The 14,326-nt window shown below is 40.4% G+C and overlaps 1 protein-coding gene across 1 annotated transcript in view; it reads left to right on the top strand.

Moving 5' to 3' along the window:
• Positions 1-14,326, top strand: part of GPC3 (glypican 3) — a 460,111-nt gene that overhangs the window by 235,894 nt on the left and 209,891 nt on the right. The window contains exon 3 of the mRNA XM_004715367.3: positions 13,009-13,703. Within this exon, the coding sequence (XP_004715424.1) occupies positions 13,009-13,703 (695 nt within the window). The remainder of the gene's footprint in view (positions 1-13,008; positions 13,704-14,326) is intronic.

Below are 14,326 nucleotides of genomic sequence, written 5' to 3' on the forward strand. Positions count from 1 at the left end.
TCTTGAAATACTGCCTGGCAGTTAATCAGTGCCCCATAGATGCTACTTCTTATGAGCTTAAAGCTAATCTGAAAGCGTGATGGGATATTTGCCCTTGAAGACGATGGTGATGATGGAAAAAGCTATGTATGATTTCTACCACCAACCAACCACACAGCTACATGATTCAGAACAAATCTTTGCTTCAGGTACCTCACCTGTGAAATTGGGCTAGTGACAGTTCCCCTAGCAACTTTCCATACACGTGTGTGTGCCTGGCTCACGCACACACACATTCACACACGCGAGTACACACTCGGTGGTAGAGGAGGAGGAGCGAAATGAAATGAGAATGCACATTTTAAAATTGCAAAGTGACAAGGAGTCACGCCCCAGAAACATTGTGCAACTGCTTATTGCATACACATAAAGGGACTTCAAAAGGTTCATGGAAAAATGTAATTGGGGAAATTTCCCCACATGTTTTATGAAGGTTCTTAATCTTTGTCGGCTATACGAGATTTTGAGGACAGAAAGTATCTTCATATCTATATGGTGTTTATGTCACTCCAATGTTATAGTCCATCAGCATTTTACTGCAAGTGGCTATATTGCAAGCAGATTGTGTTGCCATTGCCTCCAAGGCAACTAATAACAGCAGAGGGGAGGGGCCTTGTTGTCATATTTAATTTGTAAGCATGTAGATGGGGTGGTGCATTCTATTTGGTCACATGGGGTTGCTGTGAGACAAAAACATCATTGGTACCCAATAAAAACAACTTGAGCAGAAGTGGGTAGACAATATTGAATTTTTGTAATTTAGGTTCAAAAACAAATTGAAATTTGGTTTGGACTTGTACATTGAGAGGCCCTGGTTTAGAGGCTATCTGCAGAGGAATAGAGGACATTCTTGCACAGCCCTCGTTGGGTATAGTGGGAGAAGCAGTAGCAAAACTTTTGGAGTACTTTATCACTTGCAAGAGAGTAGCAAGAACATTTTTACGGTGTTCTGTGAGTACTTATTGAGCATGTGAATGAATAAGCCGTGTGTGTGTGTGTGTGTGTGTGTGTGTGTGTGTGTGTGTGTAGTCAAATCTGGTCCTTCAAATTAGTGATGAAAAGAAGGACAAGTATGTACTTCCAAGTAGTCACCACAACTTTGGGTGTAAAGCACTTACCAAAATCCAGAATGCTCTGACCATCCTTACTAACTTGCAACAGGCACAGTTCTATCCAGTGCAGGAACTACTTCACCTGGACCTTTAATCTACATGAATAAAGGGAGAAAGCAAAGTAGGCAAGGAAAGAGGAAGGCTGTTAAACAAGACGGAAGATCCCCTAGTTGCTCTGCACTTTCCTTACGATAGCTAAGTGAGTGCCTTGGTGATTCTGTTTATTTTTAATTAGATAAAGGGACTGTCAAAATGTGTGCATTTAAACCTTTAAACAAAACCATTTCCTCTTTATGGAACAGAATCATTCATTCAGCATGCCCTCCAAAACAGATTTTTTAATTTCCCATGAGTCAGAATTGACTCGGCAGCAGTGAGTTTAAGTTTTATGGTTAGTAAGTGGTTAGACAAAGAGATGTTTAATCCTTGATTTATAGAATTATGGCCATGCATAATAAAAAGGAAATTTCCTAAATTGAGAAATCAATATCCAGACTGAAGAGTATGCGTTAGTGAATTTTTGCCCCCACCCCCAAGGCCCTGGTGGCATCGTGGTTACATGTTGGGCTGCCAACTGCAAGATCAGCAGTTTGAAATCCCCAATTGGTTCCTCAGGAACAAGATTGGTTTTTCTGTTCTGTGAAGAGTTGCCGCTCAGAAACGTAAAGCGGCAGTTCTACCCTGCCCTACAGGGTTGCTGCGTCAGCATGCACTCTGTGACGGTGAGTTCAGTGAAGACATACGTTAAGGAGTCCTAGTGGCCTTATGGACTATGGGCTGGGCACAAAGTCAGCAGTTCAAATACCAGCTAGTCCAAGTGAAAAAGAGGAAGCTTTCTGCTCACAGCCTCAGAAAAACACCGGGGCAGTTCTGCCCTGTCCTGTAGAATTGCTACGAGGGGGCATGGGCTCATAGGTAATGACCGTCCGGAAGGCATAAGCTATCCTTTTCAGGACTGTTTGGAATCATTCACCCCTCTCCCCATAAACTCCAGAGGACGTTTAAAAAAATATTTTAATTTAAGTAGAATATTTTGGGGATTTGATGAACTCTGGGGCTTTTATCTACTAAATATGTAGATTGTGCGAGCGGTTGAATTTTGTCCCCATAGATACCATCAGTCTCTTTCTTGTATATATAGAGAAAGTTCCATAGACTATTGATGCCTTTTTCTGTAGGTGTCATTCCTTTTGCAAAAGAAGACAAGAAAAGTGGGCCTGCCCTCTGTGGCAGTGAGTTCCGTGAAGACATGCGTAAGGAGTCCTGGTGGCCTTGTGGGGTATGGGTTGGTCACGAGGTCAGCAGTTACCAAGAAAAGATTGTTACTTTTACTTGATTTCTTAGCCATGGGAAGCTTGAAGAAGAAAGACTGTTTTCCAATCAATTAAGAGGTGGCTGACCTACATGGTAGACTTGGGGGATAGAGAAGAATGAAAAAGATAAAGAATCATGTTTTATTAGAATTATAAGGTTTTTTTATTATGAATATGTAATAATGTACACTTGAAATATGTGGCCTTGGTGGTTCAGGGGTAGAACTCTCACCTTCTGTGCAGGAGACCCAGGTTCAGTTCCTGGCCAAATCACCCTTTGAACAATCACCATCTGACTATAAGTGGATACCTCTGTGTTTGTGATGATGCTGGACTAGTTTTAGCTGACCTACCAGACTGAGGTAGACTAGGAAGAAAGATCTGGCTATCTTCTGAAAATCAGCCCATGAAAACCCTAAGACTCACAATGCAACAAAACTTTCCTGGAAATTTTGTAGGAAGGGGCATCATTTTGCTCATTGAGACATTAGATATCCATCATAAAACATGATAGTTTACAAGATTCCCTAATACCGAGTTCTCTAAAACCAGTAATTCTCCATGTTTCCAGAGTAAAACAAATTTCTAAGGCCCAGTGGCTTCTGGTATTTTCAAGGTTTGCTTGTTCCTGAATCCAGTGAGCCATCCCTTTAAATGCTTGCTTAATTTTAAAGTTATATATATTGACACCCCTCACCCTTTTTTACATATGCACAGTGTAAACATCAAAATTTTTGAAAGGATCACATAGGCAGATTTATGGAACACCCTCAAGACTTTTGGCAAAGAATGTTAACCTAAGGAGTTTCTGCAGAGGCCCTGGCCATTTATGAATATAATGTTTGCTACACAAATGCATGAGAATACATTGGTGAAAGAATGTTTTGGCTTGACATGATGGATACAGTTCCTTTTTGTTTCCTCACTTATATACCTACCAGTGCATTTACATCCCATCTTGCCCTCCCAAAAATTTAAATTGCTCTACACAAAAAAATTCATTGTTCATAAAGTGATGCAACTAAAACATACAGGAACAATCAAGCAGGAAAGTAAGATGCAGCTAGGCCAGAGTCTGACAAGAAATGCATGGCATGAAGTTTATTATACCACACGTTTGACTCTAAGCTTTCTAGTTAGAAATGTGAAGGAAAACGAGATTGGTTATATGAATCATCGTGTCTAGGAGTGAAAGCAAACCAGTTGTTCCAGAAAACTAATGGAGAGCATAGAACTGTCCCTGTAGGTTTCTGAGACTGTAAAAATCCTAATCTTTCTCCCTCCGAGTGGCTGGTGGTTTTGAATTGTGGACCTTGCTAGTATGACTTCTTGCATGTGTGACTTCTATACCACCAGAAACTAAGAGTAGCTAAGGCAAATGGAAGAAATGAAGTAGAAGAGCTGAGCTGAAGATTTCAGAAGGCAGCTTGAGAAGATAATGTAATGAACTGAGCAGTGCAAAGACCTGGAACTAGAAAATTCAAAGCTAAGAACCCACATGGCATTTCCCAAGTAGAAAGAACAGAAGGAAAAAAGTCATTACTGGAGTTTCAGTACTGAAGGATTCTGTGGGCAAAATATTGAACCAGCGGGAAGCAAAAGGGAAAGATGGAAAGAATATACAGAGTCGCTGTACAAAAAGAATTAGTCAATGTTCAATCATTTAGGACGTAGTCTATGATCTAGAACCGATGGCATTGAAGGAAGAAGTATAAGCTGCACGGAAGGTATTAGAGAAAAGCAAGGCTCCAGGAGATGACTGAATGGCATCTTAAATGTTTCAACAACTAGAGACAACACAATCAGTGTTTACTCTTCTATGCCAAGAAATTTTGAAGGCAGCTGCCTGACCAACCTACTGGAAGCAGAGCATATTTGTGCCCCTTCCAAAAAAAGGTGATCCAATGGAATGCAGGCATCACCAAATAGTATCATTAATATCATACGCAAGTCAATTTTACTGGATATAATTTTTTAATTGTTCCATTAATATAGGGAAGTGCCAGAAATTCAAGCCACTGGCAGAAGACATGGAATAATGGATACATTTGCTGATTTCTGATTGGTCTTAGCTGAAAGTGGAGAACAATAGAAAGATGTTTACTTGTGTTTAAGTGACTATGCCATCTTGTTGGACTATGTGGATGATTGCATATTACAGATCCCATTGCAAAGAATGGTAATTCCCGAACATTTCTTGTGTTCTTGCGTAACCTGTACCTAGCCCAAGAGGCAATTGTTAGAACACAGCAAGTTACATAGACTGCAAGAAGAATATATCTGTCTTGGAAGAAGACATGTTTGGTAAAATAGAGGGTTCACAAAGAGAAGGACGACCCTCTACAAGATGAATTGACACATAGTTGCAACAATAGGCTCGAATACAGCAACCATTGTGAGGATGGTGCAGAGTGGACAGTGCAGCTGTGAGGAAACTAGATGAGGCAGATCTGCCTCCGTGAAGATTTTCAGCCTCAGAAACCCAATGGAATCAACTTGAAAGCAGTGGGTTTGAGATTTGAGTGTCTAGAAGCCTAGTATATGAAGCTTCTTATTCAAGACTATATGTATTGTCAGGGTGGTCCTAACCTGCACAAATACAAATCTCATGTTAAGCAGTGACTTATTTTATTGCTAAGCCTGATCAGACCTAGTTAAGTGGTTGGGAAGCATAAAATGCCAGGAGGAACAAGGAATTTCATCCGAAAGTGAAACAATGCTTTTAGTATCTTTTTAAAGAACTATTCTAGAAAATGTCTAGCCTTTCTTATAATCCCAAATTGCCGGTTTTATGAGGCTGATTTTTAAAAAATCATTCAGTATTCAAAAATATCATTGAAATGTGTTACCTATTTGGGTCTTTGGGCTCATTAACTCTTTCCAGTGGTTTTTCCAATTAAAATTACATTGATGCAATATGGCATCTATTGTATGCTACAACTCCCCAACAGATTGAGGGAAGACAGAGAGAGTAAATTCACACATTTCAATGGTTCTAGTCATGATTTCCATCAAGGACTAGTGGTTTTGTTGTTGTTTCTGCTGCTTTTTTTTATTTTATTTTGATTTCTTTATTATTTTTAAAAAATTTGACTTTATTTTGTTTTGGATCCACTTCATTTTGCTTTGGTTTATAGAGAATTCTCATAGAAAGAAGAGCCGCCATGCCCCTCACCCCCCAAGTACACACACAGCTTCCTCTATCATTAGCGTCTTGTGGTAGGGTGGTAATGAAGACTGAACCAATATTGATAATGGAATGTATGGTTTACATAAGGGTTCACTCATTGCATTGTGCATAATGAAAGAGGTACGATATCCTGTATCTACCATTACAGCATCCTACAGGAGAGCGCTGCTGCCCTGAAAATGCCCTCTGCTTCATCTCTTTATCTCTCTTCTGTCTCCCTTCCTCTTGAGCTCCTGGCAACCACTGATCTTTTCACTCTCTCCATAGATTTGCCTTTCCCAGACTGTTGCAATCTTATAATACCATACCCTTTTCAGACTGGCTTCTGTCACTTAATCATATACATTTCATGTTCCTCTGTGTCTTGAGAGCGCTTTTTTTTAAAAAAATTGCTGAATAATGTTCTATTGTATGAATGAAGGAGCCCTGGTGTTATAGTGGCAAAGCTTTCAGCCGCTAACTGCAAGGACAGTGGTTCGAACCCACCGTGGGGGAAAAGACCTGGTGAACTACTCTGGTAAAGATGGCAGTCTTGGAAACCTTATGGGGGCAGTTCTACTCTGTCCTATGCAGTGGCTGTGAGTAGGAATCAACTTAGCAGAAACAGGTTTGGGCTTTTGGTACTGATAAAACAGCTTGGTTATTCAATAACCTGGTGAAGGTCATTTTGTTTCTTTCCAATTTGGGGTGATTAAGAATAAATACGTTGCTGTAAGCATTTCTGACCAGGATTTTGTGTGGGCTTAAATTTTCAATTCCACTGAATTAGATAATTTTGTGTATGTGTGTGAGGAACAGCCAAATTATCTTCCAAAGTGGTTGTACGTTCCCATCAGCAATGAAGGAGAATTCCGTGGCTTTCCATTTTCACCAGCAGTTGGTGTTGTCAGTATCTACGCACTGCAGTCCTAGGGTCACCGTTATGAGTCGGAAATCGACTCCATGGCAGTGAGTTTGGTTTGGATTTACAGTAGTATGTAATTAGGTTTTAGTTTTCAATTCCCTAGTGACATATGATATTAAGGACTGATTTGTGTCCTCTCAAAATATGTAAATACCAATATTATGTAAGTGTCCTCCATTTTGTGAGATGATATAATTGTCCTATGTGTTATAAATCCTAACCTGTGCTGCTCATAAATTACTCCTAGTGGCATAGTAGTTACTTGTGCTGCTAACCAAAAGATCAGCAGTTTGTAACTACTAGCTGCTCTGCAGGAGAAATGCAAGGTTTTCCACTCTCTCATAAAGAGTTACAATCTCAGAATCCCACAGGAGCAGTTCCACTATCAGTCACAATCAACTTGATAGCAGTGAATTACGTTGCTAATGAATCAAGATTATAGGCAACTATATCAATGAAGCAGGATATAATCTACTGGATTAGATTGTATTTTGAGTCCATCTCTTTTGAAATGTAAAAGAGATTAAGCAAGGCAACAGAGATCTAGATATCCGACTACCACCCATCAGCTAGGACTCGCAGTACAAAGTTGACTAGGAGTGCTAAGGACTCACTTGTCTTATTTCTAACCCTAAGGGGGAAAGCTTATCATTTCTCACCATTCAGAAGTGTTAATTTGTTATAAATGTTCTTTATCTCGTGAAGGAAGTTGACCTCTCTTCCACGTTTCCTGAGATTTCTTGCCACTAATGGTATTGGACTTTGTCAAGTGCCTCATCTGCTTCTCTTCATATGATCATATGATTTTTCTTTTTATCCTTTTGATGCTATGGATTATATTAATTGATTGGTGAGGTCTGTCTTACATATGTGGAAGAAATCCCACTAAGCCATGGTATATAATTTCTCTAATAAGTTGTTGGATCTAACTACTAAAATATTATTTTACATTATTGCTGCTGAGAATACAACAACACATACAAATAATTCAACCTTTCGACACATACGATTCAATGACATTGATGATATTCTTTGAGTTATGCAACCATTCTCATCTTCCTTTTCTACATCATTACTTTGCCAATAATATAAATTCTAAGGTTCCTTATCTAATCTTTTTTGAGTTGCCGTGTTAGTGTGGATAGACTAGAGAAACAAATCCATAGACACTCATATGTGTATGGTAAAGAACTTTATATACAAGAGCAATTGAATATTGAGAAAGCATCCCAGCCCAGTCCAGATCAAGTCCATAAGTCCGATATTATCCCATATGTCTGATACCAATCTATAAAGTCCTTTTCAGATTCACGAAACACATGCAATGATGCCGAATCCCGGAAGATCACAGGCCAGTGGGTGGGAAGTCTTGTGGATCCAGTGGCATTGTAAGCATCTCAGCATTGGCAGGGGTCTCCATGTGGCTTTTTCGGTACCAGAGGTCTGGCTCCATCAGCCTCTTTCCATGTATTTTCTCCACACGCTGTCTCACAAAGAGTGAGCCAAGAGAGAGAGAGAGAGTCTCCCGACTCCAAGGAGGGAATACAGGAGTTCCCAGAATCCTCAGGAGAAGGTCATGCCCACACAGAGGCCTCGTTGGCTATTTCCTTATTGACAGGCTAGACTACACTCCTACACTTTTAATCCTCAAATTGACACCAGATTATGTAACTACCACAGTTGCCATTGTCACTTTGATTCCATATAGATACTTCTTAAAAAAGCATGACACTCAAGGTAGATACTTAGTCAATAATATAAATCCTTGACTTTTTCATAGCTAGATGATTATTTAATTTTAAGAAGACTTCAGGGACTATTTTTGGTTTAAAGCTCAACAGTTATCTCAGAGCAATCGTTTCACAGGTTCAGACAGCAACCCTGCCCCCAGCCCCCATGGCTCTAGGAAATCTGGAGTCTGTGAGAATTTGATTTTCTGTTTTGTGTTTTGCCCTTTTTTTCTGGATTCTTCTATAGCATCCTTGATCCAGATGCTCTGTAATGCTAGCCAGGCACCATCCAGTTCTTATTCTGGTCACCTAGCAAAGGAAGCAGTTGTTCATGGAGGCAAGTAGCCTCATGTTCCATTTCTTCCTTCTATTTTTGACTCTCCTTTTCCCTCTTTTGCTCCAGATGAATAGAAAGCAGTGGTTGTACCTTGAATGTTTGACTGCAAACTTTTAAGACTAGGAGTTAGAACAGTACACTAGACATGTTATTAAACCAATTCAATGTTTTACAGTTTTATAACTTATTAATGCCAATCACAATAAACATGGTTGCCTTCTTTTACTCAGCATAATGTCTTCAAATTCTATCCATATTGTAGCATCTGTCAAGACTTTATTTCTCCTACTGACTAAGTAGTAGTCTGTTGTGTGTTTGTAATCATTTTATTTAGTCATTCATCTGTTTCTGGGCAGTCGTGCTAAAATTGACATTGGAGTACAAGTATTTGGGTCTCCGCTTTCAAATCTTTGGGGTATATACAGTGGAGCATTCCTTAATAAGCAAGATGAACATGGATATCCTTGGTGCAAATTATGTGAAATTGCTCTCCACAGATTAGTAAATAAGCACAAGTAAACATATTCTCACCTTGTTTGCTGCCTACTTGGGCATCCAGTGCATTGTAAATTTGAAAAAGGTAGAGAGACAGATCCCAGCCACACCTAATAGCAGACTCTTTGATGTGGTTAAAAACAAAAAGTCGAATGCCTTACTACAAATTAGTAAGGAAGCACAAGTAAGTCCAAGTCCAGAGTGTTTTTCACAATCAGTGTACCAATTTGCATTCCTACCAGCAGTCAATAAGGGTTACCAATTGTCCCACATCTTTGCCAACATTTGTTTTATTCTTTTTTGTTTTAATCTTAGCCGTCCTAATGGGAGTGAAGCAGTATCTCGTTTTGATGTGCATCTTTGTGATGGCTAGTGACATGGAGCATCTTTTCACGTGTTTAGTAGCCATTTGAATGTCATCTTTGTTGAAATGCCCTCTTCAAGTCCTTTGACTTGATTTGGCTGATTTGGCTTTTTTTGTGACAATGTTAAATGTTTATGTAGATTTTACTTAATTAGATCCTTAGCAGGTGTAGTTTCTGAAACCATTCTCCCAGTTGGTAGCTTGTCTTTTCACTTTTTTCATAAAATCCTTTGATGAAGAAAAGTTCCTAGTTATTATGAGGTCCTATTTATATTGTCTTTTTCCATTTGCTATTTTATTCTTTAGAAATTCTATGATTAATAGTTAGGCTTGAAAGCATTGTCCATGCAGTTTCTTCTAAGAATTTGATCGTTTTAGTTTAATCGTCCTTAATTGGCTTTGGATTTGTGTGTGTGTTTGTGTGTATGTGTCTGGCGTGAGGCATGGATCCTGTTTCTCTCATTGAGGATTTTTGCATGTATGTTTGTGAGCGGTATGGGTATACAGTTTCCTTCTAATGTCTGATTGAATTTTACGTGAATAAGAGTGCTCTTTGGTTCTATTTTCAGGAAGAGAATGTAGAATGAGATTGGCCTTGTAGAGCGGTCATTTTAGGGTCGCTTAGGTGATGAGATGTACAACGTATCTCAGGAGCTGTCCTTTTCCTTCTCTCAGCTCACTCTGTCCTTGGATTAAGGTGAAAACTGTGGTTTGTGGGTCTTTGAACCGAAATCTTTCTGGCTGATTTCTATTTGTAGAGGGGAAGATAATGGGGAAACAAGGGATGGATTATAGAATTGAATGCCCACAAAGTTTGTTGAGAATGTCCATGTTGCCTAAACTAGAGTGTAACTGACACAAAAGAGATTCGAGTTTGCCTACCCCATTTGCAGCTGTGTGTACCTGCTGAGCCTGATTTTCCTTGTCTATAAAGTGTTATTACAGTAGCAAATCCAACTCAAACTCACTGCCATTGAGTTGATGCCAACTCATAGTGACCCGCCAGGACAGGGTAAAACTGACCCTGTGGATTTCTGAGATTGCTATTCTTTATGGGAGTAGAAAGCCCTGTCTTTTTCCTGGGAAGTGGCTTGGGATTTTGAACTGCTGACTTTGTGGATCGCAGCCCAATGCATAATCATTACACCACCAGGGATTCTTAGCAAATCCAAAGGATCAGTATAAAAAGTAATGCCATCATATATTTTTAAATATTTGGTGTGTAGCAAGGATAGTGTATCATCTGTCTCCATGTAGTCAGCACTTAGCTGCCCTGGTATGCCCTTGGGCTGCTAACTCAACAGTTGACCATGCAAACCTACAAGCTGCTCTATGAGAGAGAGATGAGGCAGTCGGCTTCTGTAAAGATTCATAGCTTCTGAAATCCACAGTGGCAGTTCTATTTTTCCTTGGATTAGCGATGGATTGGTTTTGGGTTTACACAGCCCTGATGATGGAAGCCATGGTATCACAGTTTACTGCTGGACCTTAGCCAGAAGATTGGTGGCTTCGATCCAGAGCCATTTCAAAAGAAAGACCTGGAGATATATTTCTAAACGATGACAGCCATTGAGAACACAATGGAGCACAGCCCTGCTCCAGTGCCCATGAGGTAGCCATCATGATTAAGAATTGACTTTCTAGCATCTGCTGCTGGTACCCAGTCTTTTTGTAACCCTAGCACTGAGCCTATTATAGGATAAATGTCTGCTTGCTGAAATAAAAATGTATGAAATAAAAATGTTTAATGAACGATTCTTTTTTTATTGGCAGAAATGGATCTGTAGGCCTCACAAAGTGTTTAGGGCTGTAGTTCTTAACCTGTGGGTCGTGACCCCTTTACGGGTCGAATGACACTTTCCCAGGGGTCTCCCAATTCATAACAGTAGCAAAATGACAGTGATGAAGTTGCAATGAAAATAATTTTATGGTTGGGGGGGTCACCACAGCTTGAGGAACTGTATTAAAGGGTCACAGCATTGGGAAGGTTGAGAACCACTACTGGTTTAGAGTCACGACATGGAAGTATGTGAATTAAAGTATGTGGTTAGGAAAAGATTGTTACAAGAGAGAGAAACTAGCCAGGCATTGCTTAATGCTTTAAAATAAACCCAACCAACAACCGAATGTGGAGCAATTGATGGAAAGGAACATTATCTTTCTCAAGTGAGCTTGGAAGCCCAGTAGAATTGCACTGGCATCTGCTCGGTGTTGCAGGGCCTGTCATCTGCCCAAGGGAAGACTCAAGGGAGCCTGTTCTACCTTGTGAGGGCCCTCAGGCAGCTGGTGAGAGCGCAACCTAGGGCTCGCTTTTGACACAAGTTAACTCCGATGTTGGCCTAAGTGATCCCAAGGAGCTGTTGGGTGATAGTCTCTCTAATGGTCTGAAAGGGAGAGCATTTGCTTTTTCAAGGCTCATGAATCGGGACCATTTGGAGTATATCTGTCATGGACCTTTGCAGTTTGGAAGGAAAGAAAGTACTAAGTTCATTTTAAATGTCTCAGAAAATGTGGTTCTTTTTTTTAATCTTTGTTTTAAAAAATAAAACCTTATTTCTTAAAAAGCTTGTCATGCAGGGTTGTTTCCCTTGCATAAATGGAGCATTCTGGTTATTTGGGATCATTTGTATCTGGAGTGTTTCTAGGTAGAGAAGATGAAATGGTGGCATTGCCCTTTCCTTCAGAAACCAATGGCACTAATAGGGCCTTCTGCCAAGGAGCAGGCACAGCAGAGGCAATCATAAATTTTGAACTTTGTGGCATAGACCAGGCTTCTAGGCCATGGAAACTGAACATACTAGAGAAACTTTGGCAGTTATATTTCCAGATGTTCTGCTCGCAAATACCGGAGGTGCTGTTTTCAGCATCAAATCTATAGATAGATGCATGGACTGGCTTTTCCATTCGAATATCCATTCAGCAGATACATTGAATTTCTGGCTCGGGCATTCTGTCAGATCATTCCCTTTAAAGCTATCTGGAGGAAATCCCCCTGAAAATGATCAAATTTGTGATAACTTGGATTCTTGCTTACAAACTTACCTCTCCCCCAGGGATGAAAAGGTCTGTATTGTTACGTGAGTTCATATGGTATATAGGTTGTTGTCAAATATTTATCTCTGTCTAAAATTGAAATGTACTGAAATGCAATTTCTCTATTTCTCTTTCACGGAATAAATCAATGAGAGAAGGAAAACCACTTCTCATTTAGGCAATCTTCATCAATATTTTCACGAAAGGCTGCACCGGGAACTGAATCCTGGCAGTTGTCATTTGAAATATAATTTGTGTGTTTAAGAATTTATGTGCCTCTCCAAATTTGGACTTCATGTTCTGAAAGGGAAATTGATTTATAGGAGGAAGCAATTGCAGAAGTAGAGGCAATGTCAGAAATGAGTATGAGTCGATTATTTAAGGCAAATGGGACCTTAATCACCGCAGCAATTGAATAAAATATCTCAAATTCATTCACACTGCTTTCTAGACTTTAATTTGTGGACCTTGTTATGTCTCTTCTTTTGCAGAGGCCTTTGAAATTGTTGTTCGCCATGCCAAGAACTACACCAACGCCATGTTCAAGAACAACTACCCAAGCCTGACTCCACAAGCATTTGAGTTCGTTGGTGAATTTTTCACAGATGTGTCTCTCTACATCCTGGGTTCAGACATCAACGTGGATGACATGGTCAATGAATTGTTCGACAGCCTGTTTCCAGTCATCTATACCCAGCTCATGAACCCAGGCCTGCCTGAGTCGGTCATGGACATTAATGAGTGTCTCCGAGGTGCAAGGCGTGACCTGAAAGTTTTCGGCAATTTCCCCAAGCTTATTATGACCCAAGTCTCCAAGTCACTGCAAGTCACACGGATCTTCCTCCAGGCTCTGAATCTCGGAATCGAAGTGATCAACACCACCGATCACCTAAAGTTCAGTAAGGACTGCGGCCGAATGCTCACCAGAATGTGGTACTGCTCTTACTGCCAGGGACTGATGATGGTTAAGCCTTGTGGTGGCTACTGCAATGTGGTCATGCAAGGCTGCATGGCCGGCGTGGTGGAGATTGACAAGTACTGGAGAGAATACATTCTGTCTCTGGAAGAGCTGGTCAATGGCATGTACAGAATCTATGACATGGAGAATGTGCTGCTTGGCCTCTTTGCGACAATCCATGATTCCATTCAGTATGTCCAGAAGAATGGAGGGAAGCTGACCACCACTGTGAGTACCAGCCTGTAGTTTGCAGTATTGGCTCCTCTTGGGGTGGGGTGGGGTGGGGTGGGGTGGGATGGCCTGGTTAGTAATAGATGCTGATTGGAGAGCTTTGGGGGGCTGATTTTTTTTGGGGGGGGCATGAGTAGGGAATAACAGGACTAGTCAGTGCATTAAAAGCCTAGGCTATGGGGTGACACAACATGGTTTGCCTGGGATCAGAGTCCCCTCGGAGGGAACTATGGCCTCCATTTTATAAATGATGAAAGTGAACCCAGATCTAGTTCATGGAGCTTTGATTTAGAAATTGATCAGATCTCTTTTGATATAGTGGTTACGCATTGGGCTACTGTTCAGGTGGTCAGCAATTTGAAAGCATTAGCTGCTTTGTTGGAGAATAACTGGGCTCTCTAATCCTGTAAACAGTTCTAGCCTTGCAGACCCACAAGTGGTCGCTATGAATCAGCATTGAGTCAATGGCAGTGAGTTTGGTTTTGGTCTCTTTAATGCAGCTATCAGTAATTTTTCTGATTCTGATTCCACTCTTGAGATCATCATAAAAATATCACATTAGCATTTGAGGTAGTGACTTTCAACTCAGCAGACCCAGTTAGAACCCACTAATTAAACCT

The sequence above is a fragment of the Echinops telfairi genome, unplaced genomic scaffold (genome assembly GCF_000313985.2).
Source record: "Echinops telfairi isolate 266 unplaced genomic scaffold, ASM31398v2 ScPeMD7_20;HRSCAF=75, whole genome shotgun sequence".
Taxonomy (NCBI): domain Eukaryota; kingdom Metazoa; phylum Chordata; class Mammalia; order Afrosoricida; family Tenrecidae; genus Echinops; species Echinops telfairi.